Source organism: Pomacea canaliculata, linkage group LG14 (genome assembly GCF_003073045.1).
Source record: "Pomacea canaliculata isolate SZHN2017 linkage group LG14, ASM307304v1, whole genome shotgun sequence".
Taxonomy (NCBI): Eukaryota; Metazoa; Mollusca; class Gastropoda; order Architaenioglossa; family Ampullariidae; genus Pomacea; species Pomacea canaliculata.
This window is the reverse complement of record NC_037603.1, coordinates 10,800,741-10,814,258: the sequence shown is the minus strand read 5'-3', so window position 1 is coordinate 10,814,258 and position 13,518 is coordinate 10,800,741. Positions and strand designations below refer to the sequence as shown.

Here is a 13,518-nt window from a genome sequence, read left to right as displayed (position 1 = left end):
AATTTTTTGTTTTGTTTTGGGGTTTTTCTTGTTTTGTTTTTTGGTTGTTTGGTTGGTTGGTTTTTGTTTTTTTTTTGTTTTTTTGTTGGTTTATTTATTTTATTTTTTTTTTTTGCTTTTTTTTCTTTCAACTGCATAAATTCATGCTTAAGTGTTCCACCAAAATTAAAAATAATATTATTGCGCTGAGTTTTAATTAGAATTTTTTTTTTACCGTAAAACACACATATGCAGAAGAGCATAAATCTTAAATAATTCTGGAAAAGATGAGTTGTAAAGGTAATTTTTTTAAAGTTCCATGTGTCTGGGTGTGTCTTTCGTGCGCTGGCAGGAAATTCCAAACTGGGGTACAAGTACTTTAAAAGATCTCCTGGCTTGCCAAAGGTGAAAAGAGAGAACTTTGGTTGCAGTCAGTAATGACTTAAAATTTAAAAAAAAAAGACCCTTCTTCAAAGTCAGGCTTAGAAGTGGGAATGTCCACACTATCGTTACAGATATGACAAAAAATTATTTCTTCAGTGCAGCCATGACTTCTTGTGCCTGAGGTTTGAAATTGAAAACATCAAGAGAGCTGCCTATACCCAGCGCTGCCTGGCTTCTTGATAACCACATCCAGGTCGAAGCCAACGACGAAAAAGCGTTGACAGCGGTTTTGTAAATATTGTATACTTAAAAACCACAACACCAGGCAGCTGACGGAATGGAATTCTCTCGCCAGCAACAAAAACAAAGGTGGTGTACAAAAAGTTGACCCTAGAAAAAGGAGTGAAAGCTGAAATGGGGATGTGGGAGGAAAACTCGAGAGTCCAGGTCAGATTTCTTGGCTTTCATCCTCCAGTACACTGGCAGCAACAGCCTCGTGTTCTGGGAGTAGGGAATGAGGGCAAAGAAGGGAATTGTGGGGAGGATGGAATGTGCAAAGTTTGTTTTTACTTGCGACAGTTGCTTTCTGTGCTGTGCTGGATGTAGTTGAACCTGGTACAGGAAATTCTACAGTTTGTTTGTTTGTTGTGGTCTCCTTGATGGCATTTTTTAAAAGCATTTTTATGTATTTGGTAGTTTTGCACGGAAGAATTGTTACAGCTGGAGTATTAAATGTAGATCAGACCTTGCCTGGAAGGGTTATGGAAATGCTTTTCACTCCTCGTGCCTGCCCCTTTTTTTGTAGTTTATACAAATATCAGTGCTCAGGGGTTGTGTGTGTGCGAGAGAGCGTTTCAAACATGTTTCAAACTTGCTTATGTCAAAAAAACCTACAAGGACATGATAAAGTACAAAACAGACCCCTCTGGGTCATGTTGAACTGTTAGCGAATTGCTCTACATTTCCATGGTCCAACTTTTTTTTTTTCTCTCTCCTAATGTTGATCGCTTCTCAGATACCGTTGTCTAAAGTTCTGGTGCAGAAAGGTTGCCGCCACCAGACACCACAAGACCCTGTGAGGCAGTGGATGGTGAATCACAGTGTCACAGGATAACCCTCCCCTTCCTCATCCTCACATGGCTGCTGCTCTCAAACGGGCGTTAACGTTGAAATTCTGAGAGTGTGGACGAGTGCAACAGGAAGACAGTTATTATCGGAAAGCACGTGTCAGATAACATTAGATAACATTTTCCAAATTAGGATCGGAAACGATGTTGTGCACAACGAGACTGATGTCGAGTGTCTGATGTCAGCCGACACGGGTCACGGGTTCGAATGTGGTCGGTCGGTCAGTTCCTACTCTAAATTTTAGTTCAAGCACGTGCCAGGGCATCATGTACACGCCATCAGACGTGCTCCATTGTCCGTATGATAGCAGCAAGTGGTAAAGGACCCTTGACCTTTCAACCGCCCAAAGCTAGTCAGAGGTCGACATCAGCGGCAAGTTGAAAGGAGGAATATGCTTTGTTTGCAGTTATCAGACAAAAAAAAAAAAACCCAAGGGCGGTTTGTCGCATGACTCAGATATCTGTGTGCCTGTGGAGAGGGAGAAATGAGGGTGTAAAGTAATGGGTGGGTTGGGTGGTGTGACATTCACATAGGTGGCGGCTGCTAAAGCCACCATCACACAGCTCAACTCCCGCTAAAGCCTACTTCACACACTCACTGAATCTTGGTTGCGAATGCAGCCTTTGAATTGTTGTTGTCATTTGGTCTGCTTTTTCCGAAGTCTCTTTAAGGTCTTTGCTTTTATCACTAAGAAAATCTTAACGGAAAAATCGATGCTTACTGTAATTTGATTAACCACTGGATTTTCAAATATCGGCGATAAATTTTTTAAAGATATTAATTATAAGTGGTCCGGGTGGCAGTTTCTTTTATTATTCAGCCATCTATTCCGGGTGGGCATTCCAGCATTACCAGTTTAACCACCCTGAAGGTTTCATATAACAGATGTGTGATACGGATGAACAACTACGTGAAAAGAACGGCATTGAGCGGCGGCACCGAGTTTCCGAAGCCGAAGCATTCACCTTTTCAGTCTGTGCTGCTTTTAATTTCCCAGAATCCTGTCTGTTGGAAACATCTCACTTTTTATCCTTCCTTCGTTAATGTCTGTGATGCTCAGCCGGGAGGTAACTCTACACCTGACCAAGCTTTCTTTCTTGTCTTTTTTAATAACCGTGATTCTCAGCTGGGAGGTTACTCTATACCCCACAACATTTTTTTTTTCATTTCATAGCCCTGATTCCCAGCTGGGAAGTAACCCTATACCTCTAGACTCTTTTTTCCATGCCTTGAAAAGATTTCCCGGTCGTTTTGTGAATTGTGTGTGTGTGAGATAGAAGTTTCTGGATCGCATTATCCTGCCGAACAGATGGAATAAACAGATAAACCAGAATATGGTTCACAGTGTGCTGAGTGATATTGTGAAGCTCTGCGGGTGTGAATCTTCTTGCCTTGGTGATAATAGTGTGGTGGCAGTGTAAGTTACAGTAAATATTAACACAAGAGAAGTTGTGGTTTGTTATCAGCAGCTTTATCAGCAATAAAGCGAGTGTCTAGTCCTTCTACACCACGTGGTACTCCTCTCCTTGTGTCGGATGGTCTCGAGCTCCTCCCTACAGACACTACCTAAAGCCTTCTGTGAGTAAGAGTATAAGTGGGATCCCGGCAGACAGGGAGGATATTTGAATAAAGAAAGCAAAAATGATAAAAAAAAATTAAATATACTCAGAAACGACATCTACAGTCAAGAGGCTAGTTGCGCAGCATTTTGTAAAACTTAAAACTGTGAAGTTATTTTTTAAAGTCCTAAAATGTTTTTTGTGGTGTGTTTATATAAAATTGATTATCTAAATATATTCCAAGTGTTTACAAGTAGAAATTATCGTGTAGCTGGTGCCAGAGAAGCCTCCAGGCGGCTAGGAGTGCAAAGCTCTCTCCGACTCTCGGCTGCTGTCAGCGAGGGCGCACCACAGACAGAAGGTTGACCTGCTGACCTGCAGACTGCACTTTAGCGGGGAGCAGGGGGCACAGGAGGGGTGGTGGCTAGCATCAGCAGCTCTGGGTAACTGCCCCTAGCGCCAGATTTATCTGTCGTTTGCTGATGACGAGAAAAATGAAGGAAGGAGGTTGTTACCGCGCGTGCATGCATGCTCGGTTGAGAACGAGAGAAGAAAAGTTGTAAGAGCTGCTGCAGTGGGAAGAGGATGAGAGGGGAAAGTTCGGGGTGGGTTTGGGGGGAACGAATCTCATGTTGATTGGCTTCCTGCTGTTAGTGCTCGGTTTAAGAGCTTGGAGGGTTCACACGAAGGTCTCTGCGTCAGGAAGGCACGTGGCTTTCAGGTGAAGATGGAGAGAGGAAGACAAAAGAGGGAAAGATTTATTCGGCAAAGACAGATTTACACGAGGGCTGGTGCAGCGCCGAGCGCGTGCCCGTTAGACTGCAGCACCAACGGTCACAAGGCTGCAGGCAAGAGCTGGGGTGTCATCCTCATCTCTTTGTCTCATGAATATATACTTACATTAATATACACGGCTGAAAAACTTACTGTAAATGTGTGAGATATGTAAGCGGAACGAAATTGTTCTTTTTCATCTGCTGAGAGAAGAACAGTAGGATAGAGAGATAAGTTGGTTAACGATAGAAAGATGCTTGCACCTGGGGGAGGGGATGTGGAAGGTGTGGTGGAACAATATGGTTACACACACACCATCATACGGGGTGGCTGTGGTAGTGGCAAGAGATGCTGTACTTCTGCACAACCAGGACCTTCCAGAGAAAACAAACTGTCTGTAGTACACGACCTTTACCTTACCTGTGTTCAGGGTTAGAAACTCGCACCTGCCAGGTGAATAATAAGCCTCCTGACCCGCTGTCATGAATGTGGAAAGAACTTTTTTTGGCGGGAGTGAGGTTTTACCTTTGACCTTCTCGCAACCGAATCGTGAATGTACTTATGTAGGGAAAAAACATCATAATTAGTTTTTACTCATATTACAGACGCTTAAATCGCGATTTCAGTTTCATGTCACAATGTTCATGTACAGTTCGTGAGGATAAATGTCACCCGGCAATACAGTCGGCAATCCTGGTGGTGGCCATTGTCCGTGTTCACTTTCACATGGATGTTGATGTACACATACTGATTTAAATTAGCGAAGATTAGTGGACATACCGATGTATTTTTTAATGAAATTTAACAGTTCTAAAACACAATAAAAGATGTCGCAAAATATTTGTCAACTTTGAAATGATGTAGCTGGACCCACGTGGATCCCTAGGTGGACTTGTGCTTGTGTCTGCTGTTTCTCTCATCACCAGCAAGTAAACGTTTGGGTTGACCAAGAAGTCTTGAATGTCCCGAGCAAATATTAAAAACTCTTCATTTTTAAACACTTACCCCACACTACATGTAAAAGTAATTAACATAAATTAACATTTTTTTTTCTTCAAACTTGAACCCCATCTATCCAGTACTCACTCGAGCCGGATGTGACGTTGCATGTATCCTACACTGCAGTGGATTATGGGTACTTATTTTGAAAATGTCTGTTTGTTATGTCACACACACACACTAACGTTTCTATGTTCTATCTTACTCTCATCTACTAATCTTCTCCACGCAAGATGGTGCTGGAAATCCAGGTCACGTGTAGAAGTTTATGGCCACTTTACAGTTAATGTATGGAAATGAGATGCGGTAGCCGCGCTTTGAACCGCGAAGGTTGTCACGTTGATGGCGTACCGTGATGTCACCGGCCGCGATAACGTCTTTTGTGCACGCGGAGGGATGACCTCGACCTTGTGGTGACATTAGGAAACATTCAGTGATCGATACATGTGCTCCACATTGCGCAAGTCGATAAAGCAGGTCGCGGGGCGTGTTCCACATGTTACACAGCAACACCAACGCTGGAGCATGTGTTTGACACGTCGCACCACTCACATCTCTTCATTTACACATCAACACGAAGGCTGGAACGTGTGTTTGACACGTTGGACCACTCACACACCATTTCCCATCTCTTTACCCTACCTCCATCTGTACGAATCGAATCTGTCAATTTTAAAATTGTTGCTGTATAGTTAGTCCAATAGTTGATACAGTAGCACTTATTTATTTTATTTATTTATTTTTATTTTATTTTATTCTTTTTTTGCAGTCGATGGATCTGCTTTAGCTCATCCATATCCACATTTACATTGCCTAGATGCGGTCTAACTTTTTTTTTTATTAGCCATAGTATAATAATTTAAGGTGTTAGTAGCATTACGTGTGAAGCAAAACTATAAAAAAAAAATTCATGTCAAGATGTCTTCTGTCGTCCCAGGATACCTTGCTGTACGGCGAAGATACAGTGGAGCTGAGCGGAAGTCAGTGCGCACTTCCTGTGCCACCGGAAGTCAAGCGGATAGCAGTGAACAAGAATTCTGGCGAGACGCTGCTGCACCGAGCTGCACGACTAGGCAACGAGGTAAGCGCGAGGTCAGCCGAGGGTAAGCCATGCTCCGCCGCACTCGCGGCCGCGTGACCCCGTTCTTGCACCCGAGTGCCCGAGGTCAACCGCACATTTGAAAGAAGCAGCCGAGTGCAGTAATGTTTTTAATACATTGATTTTGCTCGTTTAAAAAATGCCTTCCTCAGAGTGATTCATCATTCTTACTTTTGACCTGGAAGAGCAGATTCCTTTTAAAAGTTTTCTTAGTAACAAAAAGACCTCCATTATATCAGTGGCATCCAGGACAAAGTTTTAACTGTAACAGGGGGTCGTATCCCCCCTTGTGGGCGTGGCAGTTGATGTTCATTAGCTTCACTCTGTTACAGAAAGTAAGAAGATCATTGCACTGGAAGTAGTTTCCGAATATTACCGGTACAGGTTGACACCGGGGCTTTTTTTTTTTATATTTGTCTTGATCATATCTTCAAACCTACATTTTGTACTTACCTTGCGTTACCTTTCATCACCTTGTGTGCACCTGTTTATCGGCGCTGTCGCTGTTAATGTCGTCGTCCGCGTAGTTGGCGCTGCTGGCGGGGTCGATGGAAGGTCGCCAGCCATGACCTTTGAGAAACATTATCGAACTGCCAGTGGGGAAGGGAGGCTCGCTAATGACAAACGACTTTTCAAAAACATTTTCTTCGCTATTGCGAGGGCGAGGCACGAAAACGTATTGAGCTGCAAATATCTGTCGGTAGATTGAGCCCTCGTTCTTTGGTCTGTAGTCGAACATCTGTGTGTGTGTGAAATTAAGTGCACACCGCGATCCTCACTTCCCTTAGTATATTTGTATTATTTAATGCTATTAAATGCCAGATTGTCAGGAATGAAAACAAGAAATGTTGCATGCATTGTCTTAGCACGTGGTGGCGACCTTGCGGTGAAGTGGACAGGAATCAATGGTGTCATGGCTACAGGCCGCTTGTAAACAAATCTTTGATTTACTTTGGACGCCGTGAGCTTGTTCTGTGAAATATATTTCATCGCCACAGGCTGAGTGACAAAGGCCAAGTGCACAAGAACTAGAAGCACCTTCATTGCTAGTCGCTACAGCTATGAATATTTTAAAATGTTTGGGTAGAGAGCTCAGTTGGAGTTTATTTATCTGTGTTATTATTAGGAATCTTAGCTGGGAGGGCTGTTATTATTATTATCAATTATTGTATGCTGGGCATTTTTCTGTTTACTTACCCTTCTGTTATGTACCTTTGAGCACAGACATGTATTTAACTTTGTGTAAAGTGTCGGTAGTCTGTAGTTGTCTCAGATGAAGGCACCACGGATAGACTGATTGACAGAGCAGGTCAGGATGAGGACTTGGCTTGGCAAACCTTCTTGACTCGTAATGGCAGGACTCGCGAGACCGAGACTTCACGCCAGCTGTCGGCGGCCGAAAATAGCGCTGTTGTTATCGGCGATGACTGGGCTGGCCCTCACTAGGTCGTCTGTGATCTCATCTTCATTGTTGCTGCGGGCGTTGGCCACAGAGCGGACAAGTTGAACTGTGGCTGTGTCAATATGAAAACTTATCCTTCAATGGAAAGCCCCTGTTTGTTTATTTACTCTGTTTGTAATTTATACACAGCAACAGTTACAACTATTGTGTGAGATGTCTACTCCATGTTTCGCTTGGCACGATTATAGCTTCGTGTTACGAGGCTGTAAAAATACTGGGAGAGGATTGATTTCCTCCGTGAACTCTTCCCACTGTTATTTTATTGTCAGCACTCTAGTTACTTTTTATGGTTTAGCTTATTTAATTCCGTGTGACATGCGTGACAAAATGGCGGAGCCCTTGTTCCAGGAATGTGATGCTTGTATTTTTTTTTTTTTAGAAATGTCGCTCATTCAAAGTCTGCACAGCCTAGTGCATGGAGAAGTTGATAATTCCGTTTAGACTGACACTGTAGTCTTGATGTGCCCCTTCGTTAACTGAAGTTGGTCAGCGAGCATTCTCCTCGTTGTCCTCCCTTGTCATCCCATTGACCTCATGCCACTGACCCTAGTCCACGCCCTCACCCCACACACCAGGAGTTCTTCTCTCTCGCTCTTGTTTGTTCTTTTTTCTCTTTTGCTTCGCTCTCTCTCTCTTTCTCTCTTGTGTACGTCTGGTAAAGATTGAACACACTTTGTACACGTGAATAACACACACACACACACACGCGTCTGTACACACTGCTTTATTTATAACTTACTGGTGGAGAATAATAGAATTTTTTTAATATTTAATACAGGAAGTGACGTTGTACTGCTTACGTAGCGGCGAATATAACGTCAATGCGCGAGACAACGCTGGATACACGGCGCTTCACGAGAGTTGCGTCAAAGGCAGCGTCAGAGTGGCACGTCATCTCATTCTTCACGGCGCTGACGTCAATTGCTGCTCCCTGGACGGCATCAGGTACACGCACGCACAGATCTACAAGTACAGGCACACACACAGATCTACACAGTACACGTACACACACAGATCTACACAGTACACGTACACACACAGATATACACAGTACACGCACTGATCTACACAGTACACGTCTGGACGAGGTTGTTAAAATACTTTGATCGTTTACACGTGAAGCTGAATAATTCCTACAATTCCCACAATTCCCATACTTCCCACAATTCCCACTCGTAGTCTCCTGTAGTTGATAGCAGTAGTCGATACTTGATGCTTGCCTTTGACGCTTGCTGCACTCGTGACGTGTGCTGCAGACCGCTGCATGACGCCGTGGAGAACGACCATGTGCAGGTAGTGCGGCTGCTGCTGTCGCACGGCGCCGACCCCCTCATCGCCACGTACGGGGGCAAGACCCCGCTCAAGATCGCTCGCTCCGTCCCCATGTTTGACCTCATTAAAGGTAAGACCGTCGCCTAGCAACAACACCTTGTATTGAAATGAGCAGCGGAGGGTCTTGTGTTGATCGTCTTACCTGATTAATTGCCTTCATGAAGAGTGAGAGTAGATGTTTCGCATGGAAATACTCGGCAAATACGCGCTATATACGTGTATTTACGTGTCAAAAGCTCTCTACTTTATGCGCGATATTCTTGTGTGTGTTCTTGTAAAGTACGTGGTGTTTACGTGGTTAGTACGTTGTGTTTACGTGGTTAGTACGTTGTGTTTACGTGGTTAGTCCGGTGTGTTTACGTGGTAAGTACGTTGTGTTCTCATGTGATATACGCTGTGTTTATATGTAATATACGTGTGCTTACGTATAATGTTTTGTTTTTCTCCCTGCTTAAACGCATATCTTCATGCAGCAGTGGCCTCCTGTTTGAGCTCGCTTGCAATGTTACAGCCTCAGCGGGGTACAAATACACTTGGTGGGTGGGCAAAAGGGGGAATGAGAAGCTGTTCCCATCGGGAGGTGAGGGGATGTAAGAGCAGATAGTGTTGGAAGAAATTCTTGCTGATATTATTCGCTGTCATCTAGTAATTGTTAAACATGATAAGGGCACAGAGAGAATACTTACACAACTATCGATATATAGCTGACGCATTCTGTTGGAAAAAGCATCAGCACCTCCCCTGCAGGTTCTGTTCGTAGGTGTCTGTCTGTCTTTTGAATTTCTGCAAGACTGCTAATTCCGTTGTTCGGCCACTGTTTAACTAAACCTGCACGAGCATGGAGGCTAATTAAACACCGACAGTTTCGTCGATAATTTGGAGCAAACTGAGTTGTGATGAATACAAATCATTCACGTCTCGCTGGGACCGAGATGAAGCAGGCCGCGAGCCAAAAAATATTGTTTTACGTCTGTTTTTGTTTAGAACACGTGAAAGTGTTTTTAGTGTTTATCTTGTAGACTTCAACTGACACAGAAACCTGTTGTGTGTTTGAGTGGAACTGGACTTAACATCTTCTGGTGATGCTTTTTTTTTTCGAATACGCGGATGAGGTAGAGTTAAATATATCACTCGGGTTACAACTTGTCCTTTATTGCAAAAAAAAAAAAAAAGTTGCGGTATTTAAACTTGTCTATTTATGTCACGTGGGCTTTGCCAGGTACTGAGGACATTAACTTGTTTAGTCTCTGTGAAGTGTTCTGACTTTCAACACGGTCTTTGAAAAATTGCGGAAAAGCGCTTGAAAGCTTCCCATAAACATTATTTGAGTTTCGCAAAAACAGGAAACTCCAGATTTAAAAAAAAAAAAAAACTCCTCATTCGTACTGTAGAAAATTTTCCAAGAAGAAACTCGTAGTTTCAGTTTCAGACAGGATGTAGTCAGAAAGTTAATATATGACTAAAGGATTTTCAGCATGTCAGTAGAAGAACGTGTCTAAAGACTTGACCTATGACCCCGGATAGTCTTTCCATCAGAGATCCAATGCTCTCGTACTTTCGTATTCCGCGTCACGATATCAACTTCGGTGGTCTCGTGTGAGTTTTGACTTCTAGTTCAAAAAGCGAGATGTGACCTTTTTTTTTTTTTCTGTCTCTCCGCTCATTCGTTGTCTTCGATGGTGTCGTTGTCGTTAACGGTCTGATAAGGTCACGTGATAAGCGTGTTACTGAAAACTCATCAGGTACCGTTCGCTGACATCATCCTCCACCTTCTCATGCCCCCGGCCCCACCAGCTGACCCTCGCCCTAACCCAGCATTTCTCCTTCATGTCACTAATGAAAGATTGACGAGGAAAATATTCCACCTTGGTTACATAATATTCCTCTCTCCGTGAGTCTTTCTGTCAGCATATGGCATGTTGGCTGGCAGGCGGCATCTCTGTTGGCATGTGGCATGGCTGCCAGGCTGCTGCTGTGGTGGTATTGGCAGCCGACTTGTAGCATTGTAATGTCTATGTTGAGCTTCCACACTGGGGTCGTGTGCATGAGCGAACGAATTTGTTTTTATGTTGACTAATAACATGGAGTCGACTTAGCAAAGTTCTTGCCTAAGGAGAAGTGAGCTACCTAGTCAACGAGGGGGGAGGGAATATCTGGGGGAGTTGGGTGCACCTCACAGAGCCGGCTACTGTATTAGTGGGGGCTACTAGCGAACTTTAACCTCTACTGTATCTGACGACTGACAGAGAGGATTCTGTGTCACGTGACTCGCTATTACAATCCTATTTCTTCCGCCTCGCATGACAAATCTTGCTCCTAATATCGCTTGACTTCAGTCTGTGTGTCTTTGTCTCGAGAAAAGACGAGGTGCGTGTCTTGAGGCGACTTGTTGGTTCGCGGGGTGACTGACCGACCCGATAAAGTAGTGCTATGACGTCATCAGCGACACCTGACGTCTCTGGCGTCCACAAAGGTCACGGCGCGGTGCGAGTTCAGAGCAGTGAACTCCGCTCACAGACGATGGCGACTGCAGGTGAATGGTGCCATCGCTCGCGACTCTTCCGGCAATAACTTCACACGTTCCTCTCCTGCCGTCTGTCTTTTTGATCTCGCCGCTGGCAGGTCACCTCGTCATCACCCTCACCCCACACACCACCCCGCGGCCCATTTCCTCGCCCTGTGTCCCAGTCTCGCGGGGACCGCCAGTCGATGAGATCGATGGCCTCCTCGTGGGACGCGCGTGATTCCATAGACACAAAGACCAACATCACTTTTTGAGAAGTTTGGAAGCGGAAGGAGGGATTTTTTTTCTTTTTTTTTTTTTTTTTTTTTGAGGGGAGGGTGGTTTTGTTTCTGAAAGGTCAAGAAGTCAAACCAGTCTCTTGCACGGTGAGTGACGCTAGTAACGAGCTTTGAGGTCGTTTGGAGGGACTTGGCAGACATTCAGTGATGAGGACGGGCAGTGATGGCGACGGTTGAGCTTCTGATTTTTTGACTAGAAGCGGATGAGGCTGACTTTTGAATTCTGGACAGATGCACGTGCAGAGCTCACGGTTTGCCTGCAAACGTGCATTACTTGGCTGAAGAAACAAATGTAATGCTAGGTAGTCTTACAGAAGTTTCGGAATATGATTTATCAGGAGGGGAAGGTGGGGTAGTGAAATGGTTTAGTCCCGTCCTTCGCACGAACCAATTACCGTCCACCGACCTTTGACCTGTGAGACTTGTGTGCTAAAATATTCACCAGCATGGGTGCCAAGGGCGAGACTAAATAAGTGTTGAGATGAGTTCACCAAGCAGCCACAGGGTGAGATATGGAGAGATGATCGTTCCAGCAATGCTTCTCTTTGTTTAAACATTCAGGGAGTAAGCCACCCTGCTGACAGTTCTGGTATTTCTAAAATGCAAATCACAGATAATTATGATTTGCTGCACCTCCATGTCGGTACTTGCAGTGTCGGTTGATTGGACTCTGCACCACCCAGCGCCGAGCTAATTTCCACCCAAGCACCGTGCACCTGGCCATTAACAACCAAGTGCTTGCAGACCTCGCCAAACACTCGAGACCACGCCTGCATCTCAGAGACAATTCATCATCCCCTTTCTCGTCGACCCTATCCTTGTCTTGCATCGGAATGCAGCCGTTGCAACAACCGTTGGCGTAACATTCCGCTCGTATTCGCTCTTCAGTTAATGAGAGGATTGATTGTAGGTAATATTTAAACTAAGTTTCTTCCTAACAAACCTCTTCAGTTGTTGTTGTTGTTGTTGTTTTTTTTAATCTCTATATCTGAACCTCAGAGAGAATAAGCATCTGATTCTTCGTCTTGTGATAATTTTTCTGGCGTCTGCTGTTCCGAGGAACTGTGGAGTAATTTTCCTGTGAAACGGTGTAAAACTTTACAGGGGGTTAAAAAGAAAGGAAGAAATAAAAGGTGGATTGTAAGAAAAGGAGTTGAGAGCTTGACCTTCAGAATTTATAACATCAATTGTTTGCGTGCCCTCGGTAGGATGACCTTTCCAACAGCTCCACCTACTTCTTTGAGGTCACGAGTCTGGTGACGTCACATGGCTGAAAGCTGTCTGGGGAGGCCGGAGTCGAGATTCGGATGGGGAATGCAGGGAGAGTGGTAGTGGGGAGGAATGATACAGATAGCAAGTTTCGGTAGCCATGTCAACGAGGGTTTTTTTATACTCGGCATTGACAGTTGCTGTGTCTCTCAAATATTTTGTTCTCGCCGTGCTGGGAAATCGAAGACCGCGCGGGCGCACGTACAAGCAAGCAAGCAAACCAAACAACACACAAAACTAAACATTTTTTTTTTTTGTCGATTCAAGGTTACAATCAATGGAGGAGAGGGTTCCGGTGAGAAATTGCAGACAGCTGCAACTTACTGCAACATCGAGGGTTCGAGGTTTTCTTGCCCGGATAAGCCGAGACGGGTCTGAACCATAAATATACCCGGAGAGAGAGAGGCGGGTAGATGAGCTTAGAGGGGTGTGTAATTGCACGAACAAGATGTGAATTCTGTGGAGAGATTGAGTGGTAGTCGTTGTGTCACATACCCACCCCGGAGGTGATTTATGGCGGAACCGTTGTTACACCGCCGGCTGCAGCCAACGCGGGTTGTCGTTGTAGTTGTAGAAGCTGGCTGTGCTTCGCGGAGCTGCCGTCGTCTTGCATCTCGTGACGTCAGAGGTCGCGAATGAAGCCGTTAAAGTTAAGGGGGCGGGGGTGATGAGTCAAGATTACTTTTGATTCTTTCATTTTGCTGATGCCGGAGTGAAAATATCAACAAACA

At 44.5% G+C, this 13,518-nt stretch overlaps 1 protein-coding gene across 6 annotated transcripts in view; it reads left to right on the top strand.

Annotated features, from left to right (window-relative positions):
* Window positions 1-13,518, top strand: part of LOC112555030 — a 98,893-nt gene that overhangs the window by 61,005 nt on the left and 24,370 nt on the right. For all 6 annotated transcript variants that reach the window (XM_025223154.1, XM_025223157.1, XM_025223156.1 and 3 more), the window contains 3 exons: window positions 5,761-5,904; window positions 8,163-8,329; window positions 8,641-8,786. In XM_025223154.1, coding sequence (XP_025078939.1) covers window positions 5,761-5,904; window positions 8,163-8,329; window positions 8,641-8,786 — 457 coding nt within the window. The remainder of the gene's footprint in view (window positions 1-5,760; window positions 5,905-8,162; window positions 8,330-8,640; window positions 8,787-13,518) is intronic.